Source organism: Dromiciops gliroides, chromosome 3 (genome assembly GCF_019393635.1).
Source record: "Dromiciops gliroides isolate mDroGli1 chromosome 3, mDroGli1.pri, whole genome shotgun sequence".
Lineage (NCBI taxonomy): Eukaryota > Metazoa > Chordata > Mammalia > Microbiotheria > Microbiotheriidae > Dromiciops > Dromiciops gliroides.
Genome location: NC_057863.1, coordinates 214,595,388 through 214,618,071, shown reverse-complemented (window position 1 = coordinate 214,618,071; position 22,684 = coordinate 214,595,388). Strand labels below are relative to the sequence as shown.

Genomic DNA, 22,684 nt, shown 5'->3' with positions numbered 1-22,684 from the left:
ATTTAATAAGTCCCAATTTAGTTAAAGTATTACTTGTTCTTTCCTGCGGCATGTATAATTCTATAAGCTTTACTTACCTGAGGCAGTCATCTGTGCTAGAAATAATAAAAATAAGGAAGTAGCATCGACTTGTAAATGTCCCCACTGGTCATCACCAACCACAGTGCCACAGGTGGCAGTATTGTACTTGGCATGCAAGCTGTCTTTGGTGCTCTGAGTGTTTTTAAACTTCTCAACTTTATCCACCTAAAAAAGATGAAGTGTAGCTCAAAGTTAATCACTTCCCAAAATCCAAACAGAAGCAGGGAACTGACCCTCTATTTAATACCTTCTATTTAATGTGTTCTGGGGACCAAAGGTAGGGCATTTGACATTTAAGAGCAAACAGCATTGAATGAATTTCTTCATGGACGGGGGAATTGTTGTTGTTGTTCAGTTGTTTCAGTGGTGTCTAACTCTTTGTGACCCCATCTGAGGGTTTTCTAGGCAGAAATACTGGAGTAGATGGCTATTTCCTTCTCTAGCTCATTTTACAGATGAGGAACTTAGGCAAACAGGGCTAATGACTTGCTCAGGGGTCACATGGATAGTAAGTGTATGAGGTCAAATTTAAACCCAGGAAGAGGAATCTTCCTTACTCCAAACCTGGCACTCTATCCACTGAGCCACCTTTTTGCCCCAGAAGGAGAAATATGCCACAGATATTATTCTTGGACACTGATGAGAATTTTTCAAGTATATCACCAAATCCAGACACTGACTAATAACAAACACCAATTGGGTACTTACAGGAATATGGGAAAGATTTCATTAGCATAGGTAGAGAACATGGGGCATTTTTCATAAATAAAAGTTCTAGTGAGTTCTTCAAGATATCTATAGATATATCTATCTACCTATCTATATCTACATAGATATCTATAGATATCTCAAGGTCAAAAATTATTTGTCCAGGAGCAGCTAGGTGGCACAGTGGATAGAGCACCGGCCCTGGATTCAGGAGGACCTGAGTTCAAATCTGGCCTCAGACACTTAACACTTACTAGCTGTGTGACCCTGGGCAAGTCACTTAACCCCATTGCCTCACCAAATATATATATTTGTCCAATTTTCCACAACAACTAAGCATCAGAGGTAGAAACCAAAGCCAATGATTCTTGACTCTACACTCAGCATTCTATCTATTAGAATGTAGTTGCCTATGATTCAATATTTTATTTTCTATGAAGTCCGGAGTATTTTGGCTTCTTGTGCTAAGCCCATAAGCAAAAATAATCCAATTAACAATATATTTTATGCCTAGATATTAAGCTCTTTGAGGGCAGGAAAGGTAGCATATGTCTTCTTCATTCACACTTAGTGCCTATCCCAGGTGCCTCTTTGTGTGTGGGGGGAAGGGAGTCCAGACTTATGATTTCATAGAACTCCTTGACATGAAAACTCCTTTAGCTGATGCAGACTGTGAACTTTTCTAGGGCACTGAGAAGTTTAGTAACTTGTCCATGGTCACAGAGCTAGAACGTGTCAAAAGTACGACCCAGGTCTTCTTGATTGTAAGGCTAGTTCCTCTATCCAGTATGCCAAATTATCTTATACTTAATAAAATGTTTGCTGAGTGAATAAAAATTACATTTGCTGATATAACGAAAAATGTATAATAGATGGGCAGGAATCACTTTCCTTATATGAAGGACTTAGAAATGTTGTCTATCAAATAATAAAGTTTCTTCTTTGAGAGTCTACCTTAAAACAGCAATACAGGGTAGAAACAATATTCCAAAGGCTCAAGTTAAAACAACAACAACGATTTTACTTCAAGGTAAAAGAAATTACTTCCATATATTTATATTTAGCAAGCACTTACAGTATTTTCTTAGTTGTTTTGGGAATGACATTTTTAAAAAGCCTTACCAAAGTAAAATGATACACTTTCTCTTTTTAAAACTAAAACAACTTATTAATGAATCTTTTTACCTTAGAATATAGTTTGATTCTTGTGACGCCTGACTTTGATTCCCCCTCCTATATGCCTGATGCCATGGACATCTCAATCCTATGCATCTGACTCAGTTTCCCCTCAACATATTGCATTGGCTGTCTGTAGAGCCGCGAAGTTTGGCAATGCTCATTTCTCTTCCTTCTTAGTTCTTTTATGGTAACCCCATAATTATCTCAGATGTCAAGATGGATACAATTTTGAATTTGGCCTTGGCATCTGTTACCAGTTATATTAGATGCTTTACTTTCTCATAATGGCATGAGGATAAAACAAAGGATGAAACAAAGATAAAAAAAATATTTTCTTAATTGATATCACAATTGTCTTCTCAATTTATTCTCCACAGGGGGGTTTACAGTGATATTAAGTTTTTTAAAAAAGAATTCAATTTTTGTTTTTATTTTATCTCTAAAAGATTCTGAATTTCCTTAGACATGTTTTTGAGAACTCTCATTGTTTGATTTGGTTACTGGAAACGCTATTTAAAGTTGTTTTAAGATCAATTTTGTAGGAGACTTTCTAGCTGATCATCAGCATCCATGCCTGAAAGACTCTCACTCTACAACTACACCCAGAGGACATCCCAAGAATAATCTGAGAAAAGACTTCCAAAGACTTATATGGACAATTACTTGTTTTCCTTTTCCTCATTGCATACACTATTTGTAATGTCTACCTCCTAAAGGGGATTGCCTCCTTTAGTTTTTCTTTGATTGTAATGTCCACCTACTAAAGGGGAGTGAGTGCCCCCTTTAGTTTTTGTCAATGCATTACTCAGTTTCTTTTCTCTCTTTTCATTCCCTTTACATTGTTAGCTATAAGTATCTGTAAAGTTATTGCTTCATTTAAGGAAACCCTGTTTCTTTGTTTGTTTTTTGGTGAGGCAATGAGGGTTAAGTGACTTGCCCAGGGTCACACAGCTAGTAAGTGTTAAGTGTCTGAGGCTGGATTTGAACTCAGGTCCTCCTGAATCCAGGGCCAGTGCTTTATCTACTGTGCCACCTAGCTGCCCCCAAAACCCTGTTTCTTAATGAAGCAAGGGGGGAGTGTGAGAATATTATTACCAGGGCCCCCCTGCTGAGAGAGCATGGGTTGACCTTTCTAAGGTTGATTCAGTGTCTGGAAGTTATCTCACAAAACATGAGACCACCCTCAACCAATCAGCTTGAAGCAGTGTGTAAGGACTGCCTCTTCTGGGGGAGGCAGGAAGTGCTGTGTTATGTTTTTCAGTTGGTGGTTGGAATATCAAGGAGGTGGCAGAAGAACTAGGCCAGGTTGGACTCTGATCTCTCCTCTAGAGTAGATAGGTTTTCCTATTCTGTCAGAGACACTTGTTATCTTTTTGCTAACCTCTAATATACTTTAATAAATGGTAATGCCTAAACTGTTGCTGAAGCTTCTAATTTATAAGTAAATCTAGCTAGCTTTCCCCACACTGGGGACAGGAAAGGTGATCACGCACCTTTAGTTTTACTTGTCACAGTTTTTAACCAAAAAATATAGCATAGTTCTGTGAGGGTTTTTTCACAAAAAATACAGCATAAAAAGGTAAAAAAAAGTTTTACTTTTCTATAACCAATTATTAAGAAAGGCATCATGAAGAGCTGAAGAAAAATTCAAAATACCTTATTAAGTTTCAGCTCCTACTGATAACAATATAGAATTCCAGTTAAAGTGACTTATAAAAACAAACATATAAGTTTTCTAATTACCTGTCTCATCATACATTGAAGGAGACCCCGCATCAGTTTCACCACATTCTGAAAAAAAATCAGAAATAGGATCATATCAATCAATCAACACCTATTAAATACCTACTACGTATCAGGTCATTTCCTCTACTTTTTTTTTATTATAAAATGTCATCTTTTCAAACATTTATTCAGTCTCTCTTAAGATTATTTGACTAGTCATTCCCATTTATTTCCCCTCATATATTCATGTCAATTCATCAATCCACAATCATTTATTAGGTGCTCATTCTGTGCCAGATGTTTACAGTTCTGCTCTCAAGGAGTTTACATTCTATCAAGGAGACAACATACATACATAAACCTATACAAAGTAAAACAAAATAAATACAAGGTAATTTTGGAGAGGAAGTACTGAGGAGAGGGTAGGAATAATGAAAGTTAATGTTCTGGTCCTGGTTTTTTAGCTCTGCACTATTTCATAAAAATATTTTCAGATTTCTTCATACCTTTTTCATCTTAATGGAATTATAGTTATCCGTTACATTAGTGTGCTACAATTTATTTAATAAACAATTTGTATTGTTTGACAATTGGGTTACTTCCAGTATTTTGTAATTACAAATAACATTATGAAAAATTTTCAATCAATATTAATCTTCTTCCCACCCTCAAAAAGGCCAATATTTTTAAGGTAATTTTGCTTTGTGTAAATTCAACTTTACATAGAGAATTCTGAAAGAAATCCACATTCTACAAAAACCAACTATGTTAACATTACTCTCTGTTCCTGTCCCTTGGGCTTAGCAGTCCACAATCTCCCACTTCCCTCCTTTACCCTCAAATAAGACCCCCAAACCCCTCTAAGTGAAAACAGAAGAATGGATGCTACCATCATAATCTGGGGGGATTAGTTTAAGACCTCTGGCACCAAGAGAGGAGAACTTTGCCCCAACTCGACCCACCTGCTCATGTGTCTGGCCCCACTGTGTCTTTCTCCTATTTATTTGCACTCAGGTACCCAGTGTCTGTCTTTGGCCCCTGTGTGTTGGTCATCCTCTCCAATTTGTGTCCATGTTCAGTCCCAACATGTATGCACCCTGCATGACGTTCCTTTCAGTTCTGGCCAGGCCCTCATTCAGCTGACCTTGGCCCTGCTCTCACATCTCTGTCCCTGATCCCCTCATGTCCGTGAACCATGTGCTAGCTGGCCCCCTTCTGCCACAAGTGGTGGTCCTCTTCCTCCTTGCCTACCTCCTCTCCTTTCTCCACATCTACCAGCAAATTTGTATTATATAAAAACTGCTTTACACAAAAGTCTGCAGAATGGTCCACTTATGTAAAGTGAAAACTGTATATTGGATTATCTGGGCAGCTAAGTGGCATAATGGATAGAACACTGGATTTGGAATCACAAAGACTCATCTTCCAGACTTCAAATCTGGCCTCAGACACTCACTAGCTGTGTGACCTTGAGCAAGTCACTTAGCACGTTTGCCTCAGTTTTCTTATTTGTAAAAATGAGCTGGAGAAGGAATGGCAAACCTCAGTGTCCTTGCCATGAAAACCTGAAAATGGGGTAAAGAGTCAGACATGACTGAAAGAACTTGATAACAATTAGATTATCTGCTTCTTACAAAGATTTTTATATATGTCATGATGCCATTAGGCAATTATATACAAGTGTCCATAAAAAGAAACTGGTATACTTTAGTAGCCTACAATGTTCCTGAAAGGTCTTTATTCTTCCTTTTTTTTTTTTTTAAGTTAGGCAATTGGGGTTAAGTGACTTGCCCAGGGTCACACAGCTAGTACGTTAAGTGTCTGAGGCTGGATTTGAACTCAGGTACTCCTGACTCCAGGGCCAGTGCTCTATCCACTGCGCCACCTAGCTGCCCCTAAAAGGTCTTTATTATTAAACACACATGTATAGTAACTAATAGCTAGTAGTAATTGCTTGAATATGGTCCAAGCACAGATTATGTCTGTTGACCAGGGACCAGCCTATCTAAGTTTGGAAAGGCTCATCAAAAAAAAAAAAAAAAAGATCGTTCCCCCCCCCGACCCCCCACAGTGATAAATTTTCTAAGCCACAGAAACTCAGGAAGACTGCCTAAGGCACAGTTTCCTGACCTTTGTTATTAAAAGACCAAATGATACTGGACAAAATTATTGAACTTTTAAATATCTAGTGAACTATTCCTTTTTCCAAATGAGTTAAAGTGTCTTTTAGATGAGTTGAAAGTGATAAAAAGGGAAATAATGAGATTCTCTTATTAACATGAATAGGAAAAAATTCAATTATTCTATTGATACTACTTCCTCTATTTGGCTGCAATTGCCCTGTAAATGTTTTGTGATAAACTTCCACATCCATGAAAGAAAAACAGGCCATACACATAGACCTTATAGATCCTACCACGAGGTTTATTGATTGATAGAGGTCTCAGAAAGATTGAAGATGAGATGGGACACTCATCAGATCTTTTTCAAGATTTGTCTCTAGCAGCTATGTAAGCAGTATCAAGGTGGGGAAAGAGGAGATGGATGAAGGAAGTGGCAGTCCCCCAAATGGCTAGTTGGCAATTCCCAGGAGTCTCAGGAGTGTTGTGACACCAGAGGTGCTTTTCTACAGCTAGCTAAGAACCACAAAGGCCCAAAACCTCAAATCAGTTGGAAAGAGAAGGAAGAGTGGAGGGTGAGGAAGGTGTCATGTATCAGTATCACTGCAGGATGCGGGGGGGTGGGGAGGGGGGGGCAGGTGGCAGTTTGCCCCTCAAAGACTTCTCACAAGTTTTTCTCAATTTTTGAACTGTAACGATTGGAATGACGCCACCTGCTGGAGACTTACTGTAGAAGAGTTCTGCCCATGAAGCGAAGGTCTTTGAGGGCAAGACCAGGAGTCTTTTCTTTGGCGTCAGGAAGTGACACGGGCTAGTGGGAGGAGGAAGGAAGAGACTGGCGCTTGGTCTCACTCTCTTTCCTTTGGACTCTGGTGGAGAGCGGAGCTAGAAATGTGCTCTCCCTTTAATAGATAGGAATCTAGGCCTTTTTCTCTCTCTTTACCAAGTTCTTATTCTCCTTAATAAATGCTTAAAAGTCTAACTCTTGCTAAAGCTTATAATTTATTGGTGACCACTCATTAGATATTTTAGACAGTTTAGCTAGAATTTTAGCCCTTAACAGAACAAAAAAGTCAAATATTTGGCATAAACATTAGAGATTTTTCAATTTTCTAGTTCTCCAGGACTAGAACAAAACTAAAATTAAAAACTAGAACTAGGACTAAACACAGGATTCGAAGACTCATTCTTTATTTAGGACTCAGAATTCTGCTATCTACAGGAACAGAAGTGCTACAAAATAACTACTCCAGTTGGACCTAGATGAACATTATCACAAGTGTGGAAATTGGGGGAAACTTCCCAACGGTTATTGGAGAAGGCAAAATTATGAATTATAATAAATTACATAAACAAGCAGGAAACTGTATTAAGGAAATTTCTCTCAACTAGCTTTTCCATAGCCAAAGGGACTTGCCTTACAGCTTGCTCTCTGGGGAAGAACAGAAGAGCCTTTGCTTTAAGGAATTATGACTTTCTCTTGATACAGCAATTCCTAGCAAAAAATAAATATTCATTCTCTAGAATAACATTTGTAGTTTTAAAAGTCCTAAAAAACAGACATGTCCTTGTACACATTATGACCCAGGTCATAGAACAACCAAAAACAGACATTATGGAATGATTAAGCCAATCCAAGTTTTCTCGGGCTCTCCCTTAGTGAGTAATAACATTCATGAAGTAGGAAGATGCAACCTTAAGTTGAGCTGTCCTAATTTTTAACTGCTGGCTTTATTTAAATGATCATAATGCTTCATGGAAAAGGACAAATATAAAAGTGTTATAGAGTCAGACTTGACAGGATATGGGAGAGAGTAAATCAGATGGAGTGAAGAGTCAAGGATAATACCAAGTTAATAAACCAAGGGGACTGAATGGTTGATGTACCCTCAACAAAAATAGGGATACTTTGAAAAGAGGTGGGATTAAGTGAGAAGATAGTCTATTTTGTTTTGGATATGTAACAAAAAAATGGAGATATCCAGCAGGTAAGTTAGCAATTTGGAATTACAGCTGGGAAAAGAAAATGGGACTTGGGAAGGAGATAAAGATAACTGAACCTATGTGAGGTGAAGAGAATGCCAAGGGAGACAGTTTCAAGAGAAAAGAGGGACCAGGTCAGAGCCTTAGGAGACTAAAGTTTCAGGAGATTGATGATAATCTGAAAAGGAGGTAGAAGAATAGTCAGGCTTATAGAAGAAGAATCAGAAGAGTGTTACAGAAGCCAATGAAAGAAAGAGTCTCCAAAAGGAAGGGGTGCTCAATAGGGTTTGTATGAATGATGGGGCAAGCTACAGAAAAATACAGAAAGGGTTGAATCAAGGACACAAGTAGAGGAGCTAGTCTTGACAAGAACTACCTCTTTTTCAGAGGTTGCAGTAAAGATGCACAGCTTTATAGCCCTTTGGGCATAATTCCAAATTGCTCGATCCAGAATGGCTGGATCAGTTCACAGCTCCACCAACAATGCATTAGTGTTCCAATTTTTCCACAGCTTCTCCAACATTTATTGTTTTCCTTTTTTGTCAGATCATCCATTTTGCGTTTCATAATATTCTCTATCACTTGTTTGGTCATAAACTGTTCTCCTTTCCATAAATCTGAGAGGTAAACTATTCCTTCCTCTCCTAATTGTCTAAATCATGTACCTATTTTGACCTTATTTTAGTATAAGGTGTAAAATGTTGGTCTGTGCCTAGTTTCTGGTTGCAGCAAAGATGAAGGAGTTGTGTAGTAGGGAAAACAAAAAACTTCACAATTGGTTAATTTTCTCTGTGAAATAGAAGGCAAGAGGAACAGGTGAGGTGGTATAAAGAACTGAGGAAAGAAAAAGTTTGGAACTATAAATGCAGGGAATCTGATAGGGATCTAATAAGAGAAGAATAAAAGCAATGAGGGCCCATTTGAAATTAGATAACACGAATTTGTTGTGGACCCTGTTGTAATGATTGCGTAATTTTCTCTAGTGGTGTTCAGAAGTTTGGAAGCAAGGTCAGAGATGGAAAATAGAGGGTTCTGACCCAAAGGGGCAAATAGCAAAGAATAATTCTCTCTAAAACAAGAGAAGGATTCAATGATGAGGGATAGTGCATAGTTGAAAAGATCAACTATTATGTCAAGAATATGAAGGCAAGAAAGTAAAGCCGTAACAGGGGTGATGAACTGGGAGGGGGGAGGGAAGGATTGAAGGACTAAAGGTCATCATGAAGAAGAAGAGTTAAGTTTAGGAGGAGAAAGGCAAAAGTACATATAGAAAAGGATGGTATTATGATTACAGAAGAGAACTAGAACTTTCCAAAACGAGAAATAATTCTCACAGGAGGCTGTAGGTTCCCTCCCTATCAATGGAAACCTTCAAATGGAAGATGCATGACCGCTGAGTGTTAGGGAGGGGATTCCTGTTCAGGTACAAATTGTAGCAGATGACTTCTTGGGTCCTTTCAAACTTAGATTCTATAAGATATGATCTAGTGTTTTGGATGCATGGTTTACATGAGATTACTCTCCTGTTTATTATTCTCAGTTTATTTTTACCATACTTCTTCACATATATATAAGTAAGTTCTGGCACTTTTTAAAAATTGGTCTTTATTAGGTAGATATTTGGGAAATTTGTTTCCACATTTTGTTTGAGGTTTTAGATGCACTGTGAAAAAGAATCTCCAAAAGAGAAAATCAAGAAGGTTGGAACTTCCTAAGTGCTGGCCAAAGGAGAAGTGTGGTAGAGAATGGGGCAAGGAGGAATTGGGGGGAGGAGAAATTTGAGGAAATCATACAAACCAAAAACTATTTAAAATGATTATTTCGTTGAAGATTTTCAGTGTAAAAATCAATTACTGTGTTAACATAAAGTCTTAGCCCAAATCTAATTCTAGGTTCACAGTAACTACCATCAATCATTACCTGTTCTAATTCATATGCCTTGGCCTTATCTTCATCCCGATCTGCATTCTTCCGATATGCCATTCCCAGGCCCCACACTGCCAGGATGCTGTATATGTTGTCTCTAACCCAGGCATCTTTTTGTTCATGGCTGGCTGAAAGTAGTCCTGTTACTGGACTCTAGAAAAAGAGAGGAGCAGAACACCACTTTATTAAACTGCAATTCACTTTATTCCCAAATGTGATATTTCAGTGTGTCTTATATACAGACAAGATATAATAGTTGCTTGTGAGACAAAATAAAGCCCATAAAGGAGATGCCACTAGAAGCCACCTGGTAGATATAAAACATGAAAACTACAACATACCAATTCTAATCTTGGGACTGACTGAGAAACTTTCCTTATATTAAGCCTAGATTAACATCTTTAGACTTTAACTCACTGCTCCTAGTTCTGATCTAGGGCCTCTTCTAAATGACAGCCTTTCAAATATTTAAAGACCAACTTCATGTTCTTTCTCTAAGTTAAACATTCCAAGTCCCTTCAGCTCTTCCTTTTATGTAATGAAGAGGCTTCCAAATCATCTTAGTCATCATTCTCTAGATGGTCATTGATTCTCAATGTCCTAGAAGAGAACACAGTATACCATCTGTTGTGTGACCAGTACAAAGTACAGGGGGATTATCACATTCCTAATCTTAATGAAGGCTAAAATTGTATTAGAATTTTTGGCTTCTGACTCACACTAGTGACTTCACCCTGATTAATGAAGTCCACTAAACCCCCCAAATCCTTTTCAGATATACTTCTATTTGGTCATTGCTATTCTAGCTTAGACTACTTGTAAAGTCAATTTTTCGAATTCGTGTTAAAATACACCTACGCACATATTTTATTTGACCTGTGATTTCATTGGTACAGAGAACTCTCAGTAAGGATATGCTCTCTACCAATGCTAATCAATACTTGCTCTGCAATACATCATCTTAAAAGAATTGCTCTGGGCACTGAGAAGTTAAATGACTGGCCCAGACAACAAGGGACAAATGTAATTTTATTATTTTAGACTTATTCTATACGATTCTCTCCTTACTTGATGGTCTTTTTCTGTGTCCCTGCTTAACCTTCTAATCTCCTAATCTCTACCATCCACAACAACCACCCTAGACACAAACTATTCTCTCCTGATATACTAACTACAGCTTCATCCCTACCTTAGTCCTCATCTCTTTTTACACCTTGCCCCCCACAGCCACAAATTCATATCCTTGTCCTCCTGCTTCCTTCCTTCCACTGTGCCTTACACAACCTATACTATAAACAATACCGTCCTGCTCCCCTTCATCAAGTCTTTCATCACAGTAAAAAACCCTGCCTTCACTTGAGGACTCCAGATCCCTCATTACTCTAAGACGTCTTCTCTCATGCCTCCTATGAGAGAAAGCAAGAAGGAAATATTCTTAGCTTTCATCACTCAAATACTTCTCTGATTTTGAATGTACAGCCGATTATGCTCTATTTTCCCAATCCACTTGTTGCTGTTCAAGTCTTATACCTGTCTAGCTTATAGCTAAGTGAGGGATGACTATAGTCTGTAGTTGAGTGAGGAAGGAAGTCGCCAGCAAGCCCCTGACATTAAAAAAGGATGCTATCTTGGACTGATTACTTGAGAGAGACAGTCAATTGCCACCCTCATGCTTCTCCAATCTCCCTGGGGGTTTTGTGACCTTGCTCCATACAGACCTTTCCAACCCTCTCTTTCCCCAACCCACCCTTTGAAGCTTTAGCTCAAGGAATACATTTTCATGCGTGGCCTTCTGGGTTTGTTGCTGCTGTGGACTTGTGGTTCTGCCGTCAGAAGATTCTCCCAGGAACTCTCTTGAATCTTGGTATGGACACTGCACCTTTCCCTCTGGACTTATTTATTCCTTCTGGGGAACATGTTTGTCCCAGGGTATACTCGTTAGTGCCCCACAATTTAACAATCTCAAACACTCTTTCCCATATTCCTCAATGACTGACACCTGAATTATGCTCTTCCTCTCCATTTGGTACCGTCTCCATTCAGAGACTCATTAATAATGACGAGACTTCTGATGGCCTGGTCTTTTATATCCTTTCCTCTTCAACTCCTGTGAGCTACTCTATGCCAGTTCTATTTCAGCTAAACACCTGGATGGTCACATCTTAAACTTCACTGTTGTTTGAAACTGTTCTGCCTTTGAAATCCTAAACTCTGAAATTGCAGAGTGCCACTTTGGGCACAATCCCCTTCATCACCCACCTCCTCCACATCTTTTTTGAGCCTGACTTTTGCTCTTCTCTTGACCCCAAGTACCAGATCCCTACTTACTCACAGACACCTGACTTATTCACTGTTCCGGCTTTATTTCCTTTTCATCAATCTTTTACCTATAGTCAGCTATTTCAATCATGTATACTCTTCCACTTTCGAATTCCTTTCTCCCTTGACTTTCGTCGTCTTCTTCTTCTGATCCCCAAACCAGGATAAGCTCCACTATCTGCCTTTTACTATTCTGAAGCCATTATGGACGGAATGGCTGCCTGTGTTTTTAAAAATTAATGTTCCATGCAATGAAGAAGTGATTTCAATCTATTCCCAATCAGCTTCAGTATGCAGAAGACTCCCAAATCTATACCTTTATGTCTAATTGTTCCCCTCTAACTCCTGGCCAAGTCACTGTAGGTCTTCTTTATGTGGACATGGTCAGTCAACACCTCTATGTCAACAAATAAAAAATTGAACTCATCTCCCCAAAAGTATATTCTTCCTAATCTTCCAATTTCTGCTGAAGGCACAATCTTCTATTCTCCTAGTCAACCATTTTTAAAACTTCAGTCATCTGAGACTTGAACAACAAATATTTAACAAATATTTACTGTTTTCAGAGCAATGTATTAAACACTGAGAGAGACAAGAACTTTAGATAAATTCCTTAATGAACTTACCTCAAAAAGCAGGTAAGTTTCTCATTACTGTTCTGAAAAGCATAAGAAATAAATTCTAGCTCACTCTACCACTGACTAGCTCTGTCACTTTGCTAAATAAATGAATCTTAGCTGACTCATCTGCAAAAATGAGAATGACAACTTACCTAATTTCAGATCAAGATAATGGACCAGGTAATTTCTAAAAATACTACTTCTACTACCAATATTAAAACTTATGAGGGGCAGCTAGATGGCGCAGTAGATAGAGCACTGGCCCTGGAGTCAGGAGTACTTGAGTTCAAATCCGGCCTCAGACATTTGACACCTACTAGCTGCGTGACCCTTGGCAAGTCACTTAACCCCAATTGCCTCACCAAAACCAAAAACCAAAAACCAAAACAAACAAAAAACTTATGACACTTGAAAAGACAACCAAGTCATGAATAAATCTATATAAATCATGACAAACAATGCTAGAAGGGTGGGGGTGGGAAGCAAGAATTGTTAATCAGGAAAAAAAAACAAACAAAATAAGTAGCCTCTGTTGATTTAATGATTTTCTTGAAAAGAACAGGAACATGTCTTTGAGAACATGTATTTGAAAACTACAATGGTGCTATTTATTATCAGTGAGCAAAAAAGAAAATAACAAAAAGACTATGTACAATATTGTTTATGGTAAGGTCTTTAAAATATTTATTCAGTGCTTTGATGGATTCTGAATTACAGTTATTAGGTAAAAAACATTAAACCTACAGGAATATACATTTGGACTTTCAAAACTTCTGGAGCTAACCTACACTTATGCAAAAATGTTTTGATTTAATTGATTGTGGTGTCCTTAGGAGCACCAGTGTTTCTAAAAATGACCCCTTTCAATTTATTGACACAGTATAAAAGTCAACAAAGATGAGTTAGTAACCCAGAAGTCAAACTAGAAGTGACCTCTAGAGATCCTGCAAAGTTAAAAACAATGTTCAGGGGGGCAGCTAGGTGGTACAGTGGATAAAGCACTGGCCCTGGATTCAGGAGGACCTGAGTTCAAATCCAGCGTCAGACACATGACACTTACTAGCTGTGTGACCCTGGGCAAGTCACTTAACCCTCACTGCCCTGCCAAAAAACCCCAAAAAACACCATTGTTCAGTAAATTCAGTTAAAAACAGTAAACAGTTAAACTGAACAGCAAGTTCAATTAGAAACAATGTTCAATAAAGCACTATTTATTTATCATCCTAAAAGGCAAACACATATCACAATGAGTAAAAAATAAAAGTGTCAGTCTAAGATGTGTCTATTAATTATGGAACTAGATCACAAAGACTACTAGATGACAAAGGAAATGGGAATTCCAAAACAAGAACCTAAAGACCATGGCCAAGTTTTCCATACTATTGTCTAGGCCACTGGTTCCTAACCTGCGGGTCTTGGACCCACAGGGACTAAGAAGATAGTATAAGCTATCTGCAAATAATTGTGAATAGTAAGTATTTTCATTCTGAACTTTATTTAGGTAAAATGTGTTATTTTTAAAATGTATGTAATGCTGTGATTAGTAAAATTTAAAATCATTACAGAATTCAGTCTTTTTTGTCACTTATTTTCTCAATCAACAGATAGTTGTAGTATAACTACTATACATGCTTATAAAATGTTTTTATGTAAAAAATGATTAGATCATGTTACTCATAAAGGCCCCCAAATCAAATAGCTGTTACTATATTGCTTGCAGCACTGAGTGTGTTTTTGGCTACTAACTTTCACTGTTATATTAAAAGACAACTCTTCAAATTATGTCCCAGCCTATCATCATAGCATGGAAGTGACCAAGTTCTTTAAGACCATGCCAAAAAATAATGAACCCCAGCAGGCCCTGTAAATGAATGCAAAAGCATTTATTCATAATGTATTTACTACCTACTAGGCACTATGCTAAGCACTGGGGATACAAATACAAGAAAATATGTTTCCTCAAGGAACTTATATTCTAAAGGGAAGACACATATAACAGAGAGAGATTATCTAGGAAGGGAGCTTGGTTCTGGAAGTCATAGGAAAAATGAGTTGATGAATACAGAGGGCAGCTAATTAACCCACCCTTTCCAAAAGCAATGATATTATCAATTTTATTATTGTCTCTGAGCAAGCGATAGATATGCGCCAGCAGCAGCTAGGTGAGCAACTGGATGGGGTGTGAATGTGAAACAAAACTGTAAAACCTTTGTAGTATGGACTCTAAGACAGAGTCTAGCATTTGAACAGCAACTTCCCCAACTCAGAAAAACTCAGCAGAGTTCTACCACTAAGATCAGAATGAATTTGGGGAGGTCATAGAAACTGAAGAAACTTTCTACTCAGATATGGATGGGGTTATGATCTCTGTCAGAATGTGAAATAAAGGAATTTTTTGTGATATTGAACATAAAACAACATTTTATTTCTTGGATTGAGCTTAATTTGAAAAATGTCACTCTATAGAATTATTTATCCTTTAAAGATGACTAAATATATTACAATTTCTTATGGGGAAAGTATTTCAGATGGATAGACAGAGCATTTATTCCATGCTTACAATGTGTCAGTCACTGTGAAAAGGACAGGGACACAAATACAAGTTTAAGTAAGATGGTCTCTACCCTCAAGAAGCATACATTCCAATGGTAGCAAATAATACACATAAGAGAAAGAAAAGTACAGGCAACCAAATCTGAAGCTATACTATAAAGCAGCAGTCATCCAAACTATTTGGTACCAGCCAAGAAATGTGGTGGATCAATGGAATAGGTTAGGCACAGGAGACAGAGTAGTAAATAACTATAGTAATCTATTGTTTGATAAACTCAAAGACTCCAGCTTCTGGGAAAGGAACTCAGTATTTGACAAAAACTGCTGGGAAAACTGGAAGACAGTATGGCAGAAAATAGGCATGGACCAACATCTTGTACTATATACCAAAATAAGGATAATACCATAGGTATATTAGGAGAGGAAGGAATAGTTTACCTCTCAGATATGGAGAGGAAAACAATTTATGAGCAAACAAGAGTTACAGAATATTATGAAATGCAAAGGGGATGATTTTGATTACATTAAATTAAAAAGGTTTTCTACAAACAGAAGTAATGCAGCCAAAATTAGAAAGGAAGCAGAAACTTGGGAGATAATTTTTACAGCCAGTGTTTCTGATAAAGGCCTCATTTCTAAAATATATCGAGAACTAAATCAAATTTATAAGAATGCAAGTCATTCCCCAATTGAGAAATGGTCAAAGGCAGTTTTCAGATGAAGAAATCAAAGCTATCTACTGCCATATGAAAAAATGGTCTAAATCACTATTAATTAGAGAAATGCAAATTAAAACAACTCTGAGATACTACCTGATACCTATCAGATTGGCTAACATGACAAAAAAGAAAAATAATAAATGTTGGAGAAGCTATGGAAAAATTGGAACACTAATGCATTGTTGGCAGAGTTGTAAACTGATCCAACCATTCTGGAGAGCAATTTGGAACTATGCCCAAAGGACTATGGGACTGTGCCTACCCTCTGACCCTGTAGTATGACTACTAGGTCTGTATCCCAAAGAGATCTGTAACGATTGGAATGACACCACCTGCTGGAAAGTGATTGTAGGAAAGCTCTGCCACGAGGAGAAGGCGTCTGAGGGCAAGTCATGTGGTCAGGTCCTTGGCGTCAGGAAGTGATGTTTGCTCATGGGTGCTGTCTATCAAAGCTGCCAGCCAATTAGCTTGGAGCTGTGTGTGTATGTGTGTGTGATATTACCAGCTTTAGAGGAGGCATTGGGTCCTTTTTGGTTCCTGACCTCACCATGGCAGGTCAGATGCTAGGGTCTCTTAGAAATAGTTAGATTTTTGCCTTTCTCTCTGATCATTAGATCCTAATGCTCTTTAATAAATACTTAAATACTCTTGCTAAAGCTTATAATTTATTGGCGACCACTCATTAGATATTTTAGAAAGACTAGCTAGGATTTTAGCCTCTTACAGATTATAGAAAAAGGAAAAAGACCCACATGTACAAAGATTTATAGCAGCTTTCTTTGTGGTGGCAAAGAATTGGAAATTGAGGGAATGCCCATCAATTGGGAAATGGCTGAACTGTGGTATATGAATGTAATGGAATACTATTGTGCTGTAAGAAATGATGAGCAGGCAGATTTCAGAAAAACCTGGAAAGACTTAAGTAGGCTGATGCTGAGTGAAGTAAGTAGAACCAGGAGAACACTGTACACAATAACAGCAACACTGTGTGATGATCAACTGTGATAGACTCAGCTCTTCTCAGCAGTGCAATGATCCAAGACAATTCCAAAAAACTCATGATAGAAAATGTTCTCCACATCCAGAAAAAAAGAACTGTGGATTGTTTCATCAAGGAATCACTCCGTGTTCCTCAAAGAAACAAAGGGGAAGATGTGTTAAGATCATGGAATTTGCTAGACGCCCAGGGGTCCTGTTGATTGACTTAGTAGTGTTTGAATAGGGTGCAACATCAACAGGAGACCACTCTCAGCCAATCAACTTGAAGAACCTCCCATTTCTGAAAGGAGGACAGGAAGTAGAAAGCAGACACTGGCAGAGGAGAGCTTCCTCTTTTGGTTCAAGACATCAGCTTGGTGGCAGGACTTCACGTGGGTGGTTAGGAAGGCTAGGATTTCCATGCTATAAGGAATCTGTTCTCAATCTTTCTCTCTCTTTACTACTTTATGTCTTTTAATAAACCCTTAAAAGTCTAAACTCTTGGTGAATTTATCAGTGATTTTAGTCAGTTTCTCCCAAAACTGGGGGAACAGATTAGAACCCACATTTAGATTTTTAAACAACACAGGATTCTGAATGTAGATTGAACCATACTGTTTCTACTTTTTGGCTTTTTAAAATTTTTTTTGAGGTTTTTCCCTTATGTTATGATTCTTCTTTCACAACATGACTAATTCAGAAATATGTTTAATGTGATTGCACATATATAACCTATATCAGATTGCTTTCTGTTTGGGGGGAGGAAGGAGGGAGAAAAATTTGGAACTAAAAGTCTTATGAAAACAAATGTTGAAAATTATCTTTACATGTAACTGGAAAATAATAAAATGTTTTGATAAAAAATTTTTAAAATGAGATGGACTGGTCACATGGTGATGAATAAGGCTGAGTCAACAAATAACAGAATGATGGTTTTAGAGAAGAAAGGGTCCAAACCCCTTATTTTACAGATCAGAAAATGGAAACCCAAAGAAGTAAAGGAACTTGCCCAATATCATACAGGTTTTAAAACCTACCATGCCTAGAATTCTCCAAGGATGGTACCTGAGGACTGCACTGTCACATGAAATATGTAACAAGAGCTATAGGAAGGCCTCCAGAATGTTGGGTGGGTCTTCTGGAATAAGAAAGGAAAAGACTGACTAAAAATAAGAAAGCATGCAGAGGTTGCAATCTACATGGATAGTAAAATAACTACATAAATGATATCAGACTCACTGAAATAGTGAAATCTTACCAAAAATGAGCAAAGGCCTTCTTTTTTAAACCAAACATGAATAAGCCTAGACGGGGGGCTACATAGATTCTTGGCTTCATTTTTTGTCTCTATAAGAGGACATGATAGGTGGAACTTTGGGTGTAGAGCAAGAATTCGAGGCATTGGAGACAGCTAGTGAAAAGGCAGAGAGATGGGAGATAGAGCTTCAGGTTAAAGGAACAGGAAGTAGGCCAGTGTACCTGAATCAGAGACTGTGTTGAGGAATGCAAACTGCAAGAAAACTGGAAAGACAGGAAAAAACCAGGCTATGAAAAGCATTAAAGGCCAAACAAGAGTTTATATTTGATCCTGGAGGTAAAAAGGAGGCACTGGAATTCGAGCAGGGAAGTAACAAGGTTAGATGGATGTTTTAGAAATGCACTACCACCACCACAGCAGCTAACTACATCTGGGCCAAGCAAGAGATGAGGAGGACCTGAACTAGGATTGTGGTTATGTGAGTGGAGAAAAGCGGACATTTATGAGAGATGTAATGAAGGCAGAAACAAGATTTGGTAATGGATTGGATATGTGGAACAAGTAAGAGTGAAGAATCAAGGTTAGAGACTGCAGATCTAGTTAACTGGGAAGATTCCCTTGACAATACTACAAAAGTTTGAACACGGGGAGCTTTGGGGAGGGGAAATATAAGTTCTACTTTGTTCATGCTTGTGCATGAGATGTCAATAGAACATCAACTCTGAGATGTCCAAAAAAGCAAGTGGTTACAGGACTGTGGTTCAGGAGAGAGACGGATATAAATATCTGGGAATGATATGTATAGAAATGAAACTGAATCTGAGACCTAATGAAATCACAGTGAGTATAGAGGGAAAAGAAAAAGAGGGTCTAAGACAGAGCCAAGATAGGTAGCTACAGTTAGTGGAAATGACATGAATGAAAAACCAGTAAAGGACACTTAGTGCAACATTGCTTTCATTTTTCCCCTCAACTGATCAATATTCTCTTACTACGACTAGATGCATGTAGCAAAGGAACAGTTAGCTTTGCAATCAATGGATCTAGATTCAAATCTCAGCAGGTAGCTCTGTTACTTTTATGGTCTACAGCAAATAATTTTTATTTTCTCCTTGGGCCTCAGTTTCCTCATCAGTAAATGAGGAAGTTGGACTAGGCAACTGTTCTGATCCCTTCCAGTTCTAAGTCTACAATCCTGTGATCTTGTGATCGATAAAAATTTTAAATGACCTGTCAAATTTACTCTAAACATTTGCAAATTATTTTCCTTTTGCCAATTTTGATAGAAATGAATCTAAAAACTAAAAGAAATGGCCAAAACAAACTCTTGTAATTATATTATTTTTGAAAGCAACCCCAACCCCAAAGTATTCATATGCAAAAATCAAATCCACATGTGGATCTGTCAACAAAGCCAGATCTTTCCCAGTTTGGCTTGAAAACTCAAACAACATTTAGCATATATTTGGAAGCTGAGTCATGGAAAAAATTTTCTCTCAAAAAGATGGGAATGAATCTGCATTGACATGTGAGCTGCTTTGGATGAACAACCTTTCAGAGCAACTTGAGAACCAACTGTTGTCTTGAAAAGTCTGATTTCTCTCAAATTGAAGGGAGACAGGTCAGTTCCTAGCACAGCAGAAAGAATTGTTAAATTGATTTTAAATTTTATTTTGTTAAGGTTAATATTTCCTTTTTCTTTAAATTTTTTTTTTAAGTGAGGCAATTGGGTCACACAGCTAGTAAGTGTTAAGTGTCTGAGGCCAGATTTGAACTCAGGTACTCCTGACTCCAGGCCGGTGCTCTCTCCACTGCGCCACCTAACTGCCCCTTTTAAGTTTTACTAAGGTCACTTGGGTCACAATTTTTTTTATCTTATAACTAGTACCTCCATCCTTGCATTATAATTTATATCTCTACCTTTTTTAGCTCTACCTCCAGTGTCCTGAAGTAGGGAGGACCTGAGCTCAAATCTCACCTCAGATACTTACTAGTTGTCTGACTCTGGGCAAGTCACTTAACCCCAGTTGCCTTAAACATTCAGGGACATCTCCAGTCATCCTGATATATATCTTTCCACTGGACCCAGATGGCTCTGGGGAGGGAGTGAGGTGATGACTTTGCACAGTCCTCCATCATTTAAATCCAATTCACTGCAAATCATGACATCACCTCCTGATGTCATGGTCCTCTTTGAGAAGGAAGGACAAACAACAACCTAAAGGTCAAGTTGATCCAATCAAAGCTGCTTTATACAAATTGTTTCACCAAAATGACCACTACCAACTCCAGAGAGCTAATCTCATCTCCCAAGGATGTTGCAATGGAGAGGAGCTGAGATGACACTTATCCCACCTCCTCACTGAAAAGTCTACCAGTTCAAGACGGTCTTACCTTCTCTTTTGTCCCAAATCACGTCTTGTTTGTGGTTAAGAGGGTTTTAGAGGGGGAGGGCCAAACAATTATAATATAAAACTTGTCAGAGGTTTGGTTTTTTTAAACTTTCTAGGTAATCTGAAGATGACATACCTATGTTGCATCAGATTCTGCTCTATCATTTAGTTAATTATCATAAAAGATCCTGCCCTCCCTCACTTGGAGTCTTTGACTACTGAGGAGTCATGAGCCCCATTCATTGGCTATTGTTAGCCTAGCTAATGAGTTGATCATGCTCGGATCTTTGCTGCCTCAGTCTGCCTTCATTTCCATAGTGACAGTTGGCAACCAAGAAGGGATTGAGGCAGGACACTGACCTTAGGGGCTATCTTTAGGGATGACTCCTAGAATGCTCTAGTGAAGAATTCTCACCACAGATTTTTTTCACAGAGGACTGGCTCAGGAACAGATTCCCCTCTTGACTTCCAACTCAAATTATCCAAGCTAGGTAAGTCTTGCTTTTCAATCTTTGTGAGCCCCAAGACCCCTGGGGAATAAATACACTCCCCACATTGTTGGAGATCAGTCAATGCAGCCTGGACCACCATTTAAGGGGAAATCAGTCAATTTCGCCACCATCCTTTTCTGACTACTGCCTGGGTAAGGGGAATCAGAACATCCTAGTATTTAGAACTACTGCACTAAAAAGAAATTTTTTTGAAGGGAAAAGTCTGACTTGGGAAGTTTTCTAAAAGGCCTTAAGAATTTTTGCTTCATATTTTGTGCACTTTGGCAAAGAGCCTAGAGTGTCAGAGCTCTAAAACAGCTCCCTCAGTTGGCATAGACTTCGCTTTCACTAACATAAGTGGAAGGTAGAAAGGAAGACTGTCAATAGGAGTGTGTGTGTGTGTGTGTGTGTGTGTGTGTGTGTGTGTGTGTGTAAACCCAAAAAAGAACTTAATCTATTGACAGCTACACCTTCACTGGGGAAGTATGACACTGTGAGTCAAGTTATTGAAAGTAAGGGTCAGCAGGGGAATCCTGAATCCTCCCAGGAAGGGACTCCCTATTAGGGTTTCCTGGGTTCCTACAGATCTATAAACTGATGAACTTGTGTTTTCTTGGTGTTAACTGTTAGTACAAGCAGCAGAGAATCAATCCATGCTTTGTTGCTTCTCAGTGTCAGAGGCTGCACTGAGTACACAATTATCTATGAACAAAAAAGTCATGCACCAACTCTCCCTCCACTTTAGTCTTTATCCTCACTCTGACGGCTGACCTTGACACCATTTTTGTCTTTTCTGAAGATATCTGACAACATTGTTGAAAACATAATGCTAAACAGCATGGGAGCAAGCACACACTCCGATGGGCTGGCCATGCTGTTTGAATACTAAATGTATATTTGCCTAAAACACTATTTTATGGAGAACTCACACAAGGCAAGCATTCATTTGGAGGTCAGAACAAGCAATACAGAGAAACTCTCAAGGTGTTTCTGAAGAACTTTGGAATCTGTGGCATGACATGGAAGACATTGACAAAGGACTGTACAGCATGGTACATGCACATCAAAGAAGGTGTTGTTCTCTATGAGCAAAGCAGAATTGCAGTAGCTCAAAAGAAATATGAGATATTCAAATTTAGAGACATCTCCACTCCAAATATTCACGTGGTCTATTTGTGCCTTACCTGTGGTAGAGCCTTTTAAGCTCATATTGGTCTGATCGGCCACAGCTAGACAAACTGTACTTGACACCAACATAATGATGTCATTTTGGTCCTCTTTGAGGAGGACAACAACCAACCACACCAAGGACTAGGTCTGTGACTAAGCTCCCAGAGGCACCCCACACCCATTAAGCCAGTCTGACTGAATTGAAGAGGCAAGAGCCAAGGGATTCAGCTGAACCACATAGCTTTTTGGACAGGAAACTGAGATTAGAGATAAGGGTTTTAGAGCTTTGCCACCAAGTGCTTCTGTTTGTTGATCTGTAGGGCTGCCTGTATGTCTTGTAATAGGGTACTTGAATCTAGACAAATCTTTTTTGCAATGTGAGATTCAAAATTGGATATAAGAGCATTAAACTCCCCTTTTTAACTTTTCCCATATATATATCTCCCAGACCACTAAGAAAA

At 38.4% G+C, this 22,684-nt stretch overlaps 1 protein-coding gene across 4 annotated transcripts in view; it reads right to left on the bottom strand.

Annotated features, from left to right (window-relative positions):
- The window catches only part of PHKA2 (phosphorylase kinase regulatory subunit alpha 2), a 112,933-nt gene that overhangs the window by 79,778 nt on the left and 10,471 nt on the right, over positions 1-22,684 (bottom strand). For 3 of the 4 annotated variants that reach the window (XM_043993243.1, XM_043993244.1, XM_043993245.1), the window contains exons 2-4: positions 9,717-9,875; positions 3,712-3,759; positions 78-246 (exon numbers count right to left, since the gene is read on the bottom strand). In XM_043993243.1, the coding sequence (XP_043849178.1) occupies positions 78-246; positions 3,712-3,759; positions 9,717-9,875 (376 nt within the window). Of the gene's footprint in view, positions 1-77; positions 247-3,711; positions 3,760-9,716; positions 9,876-22,684 lie in introns of those variants that run through there. The other variant, XM_043993246.1, reaches the window with a different exon arrangement.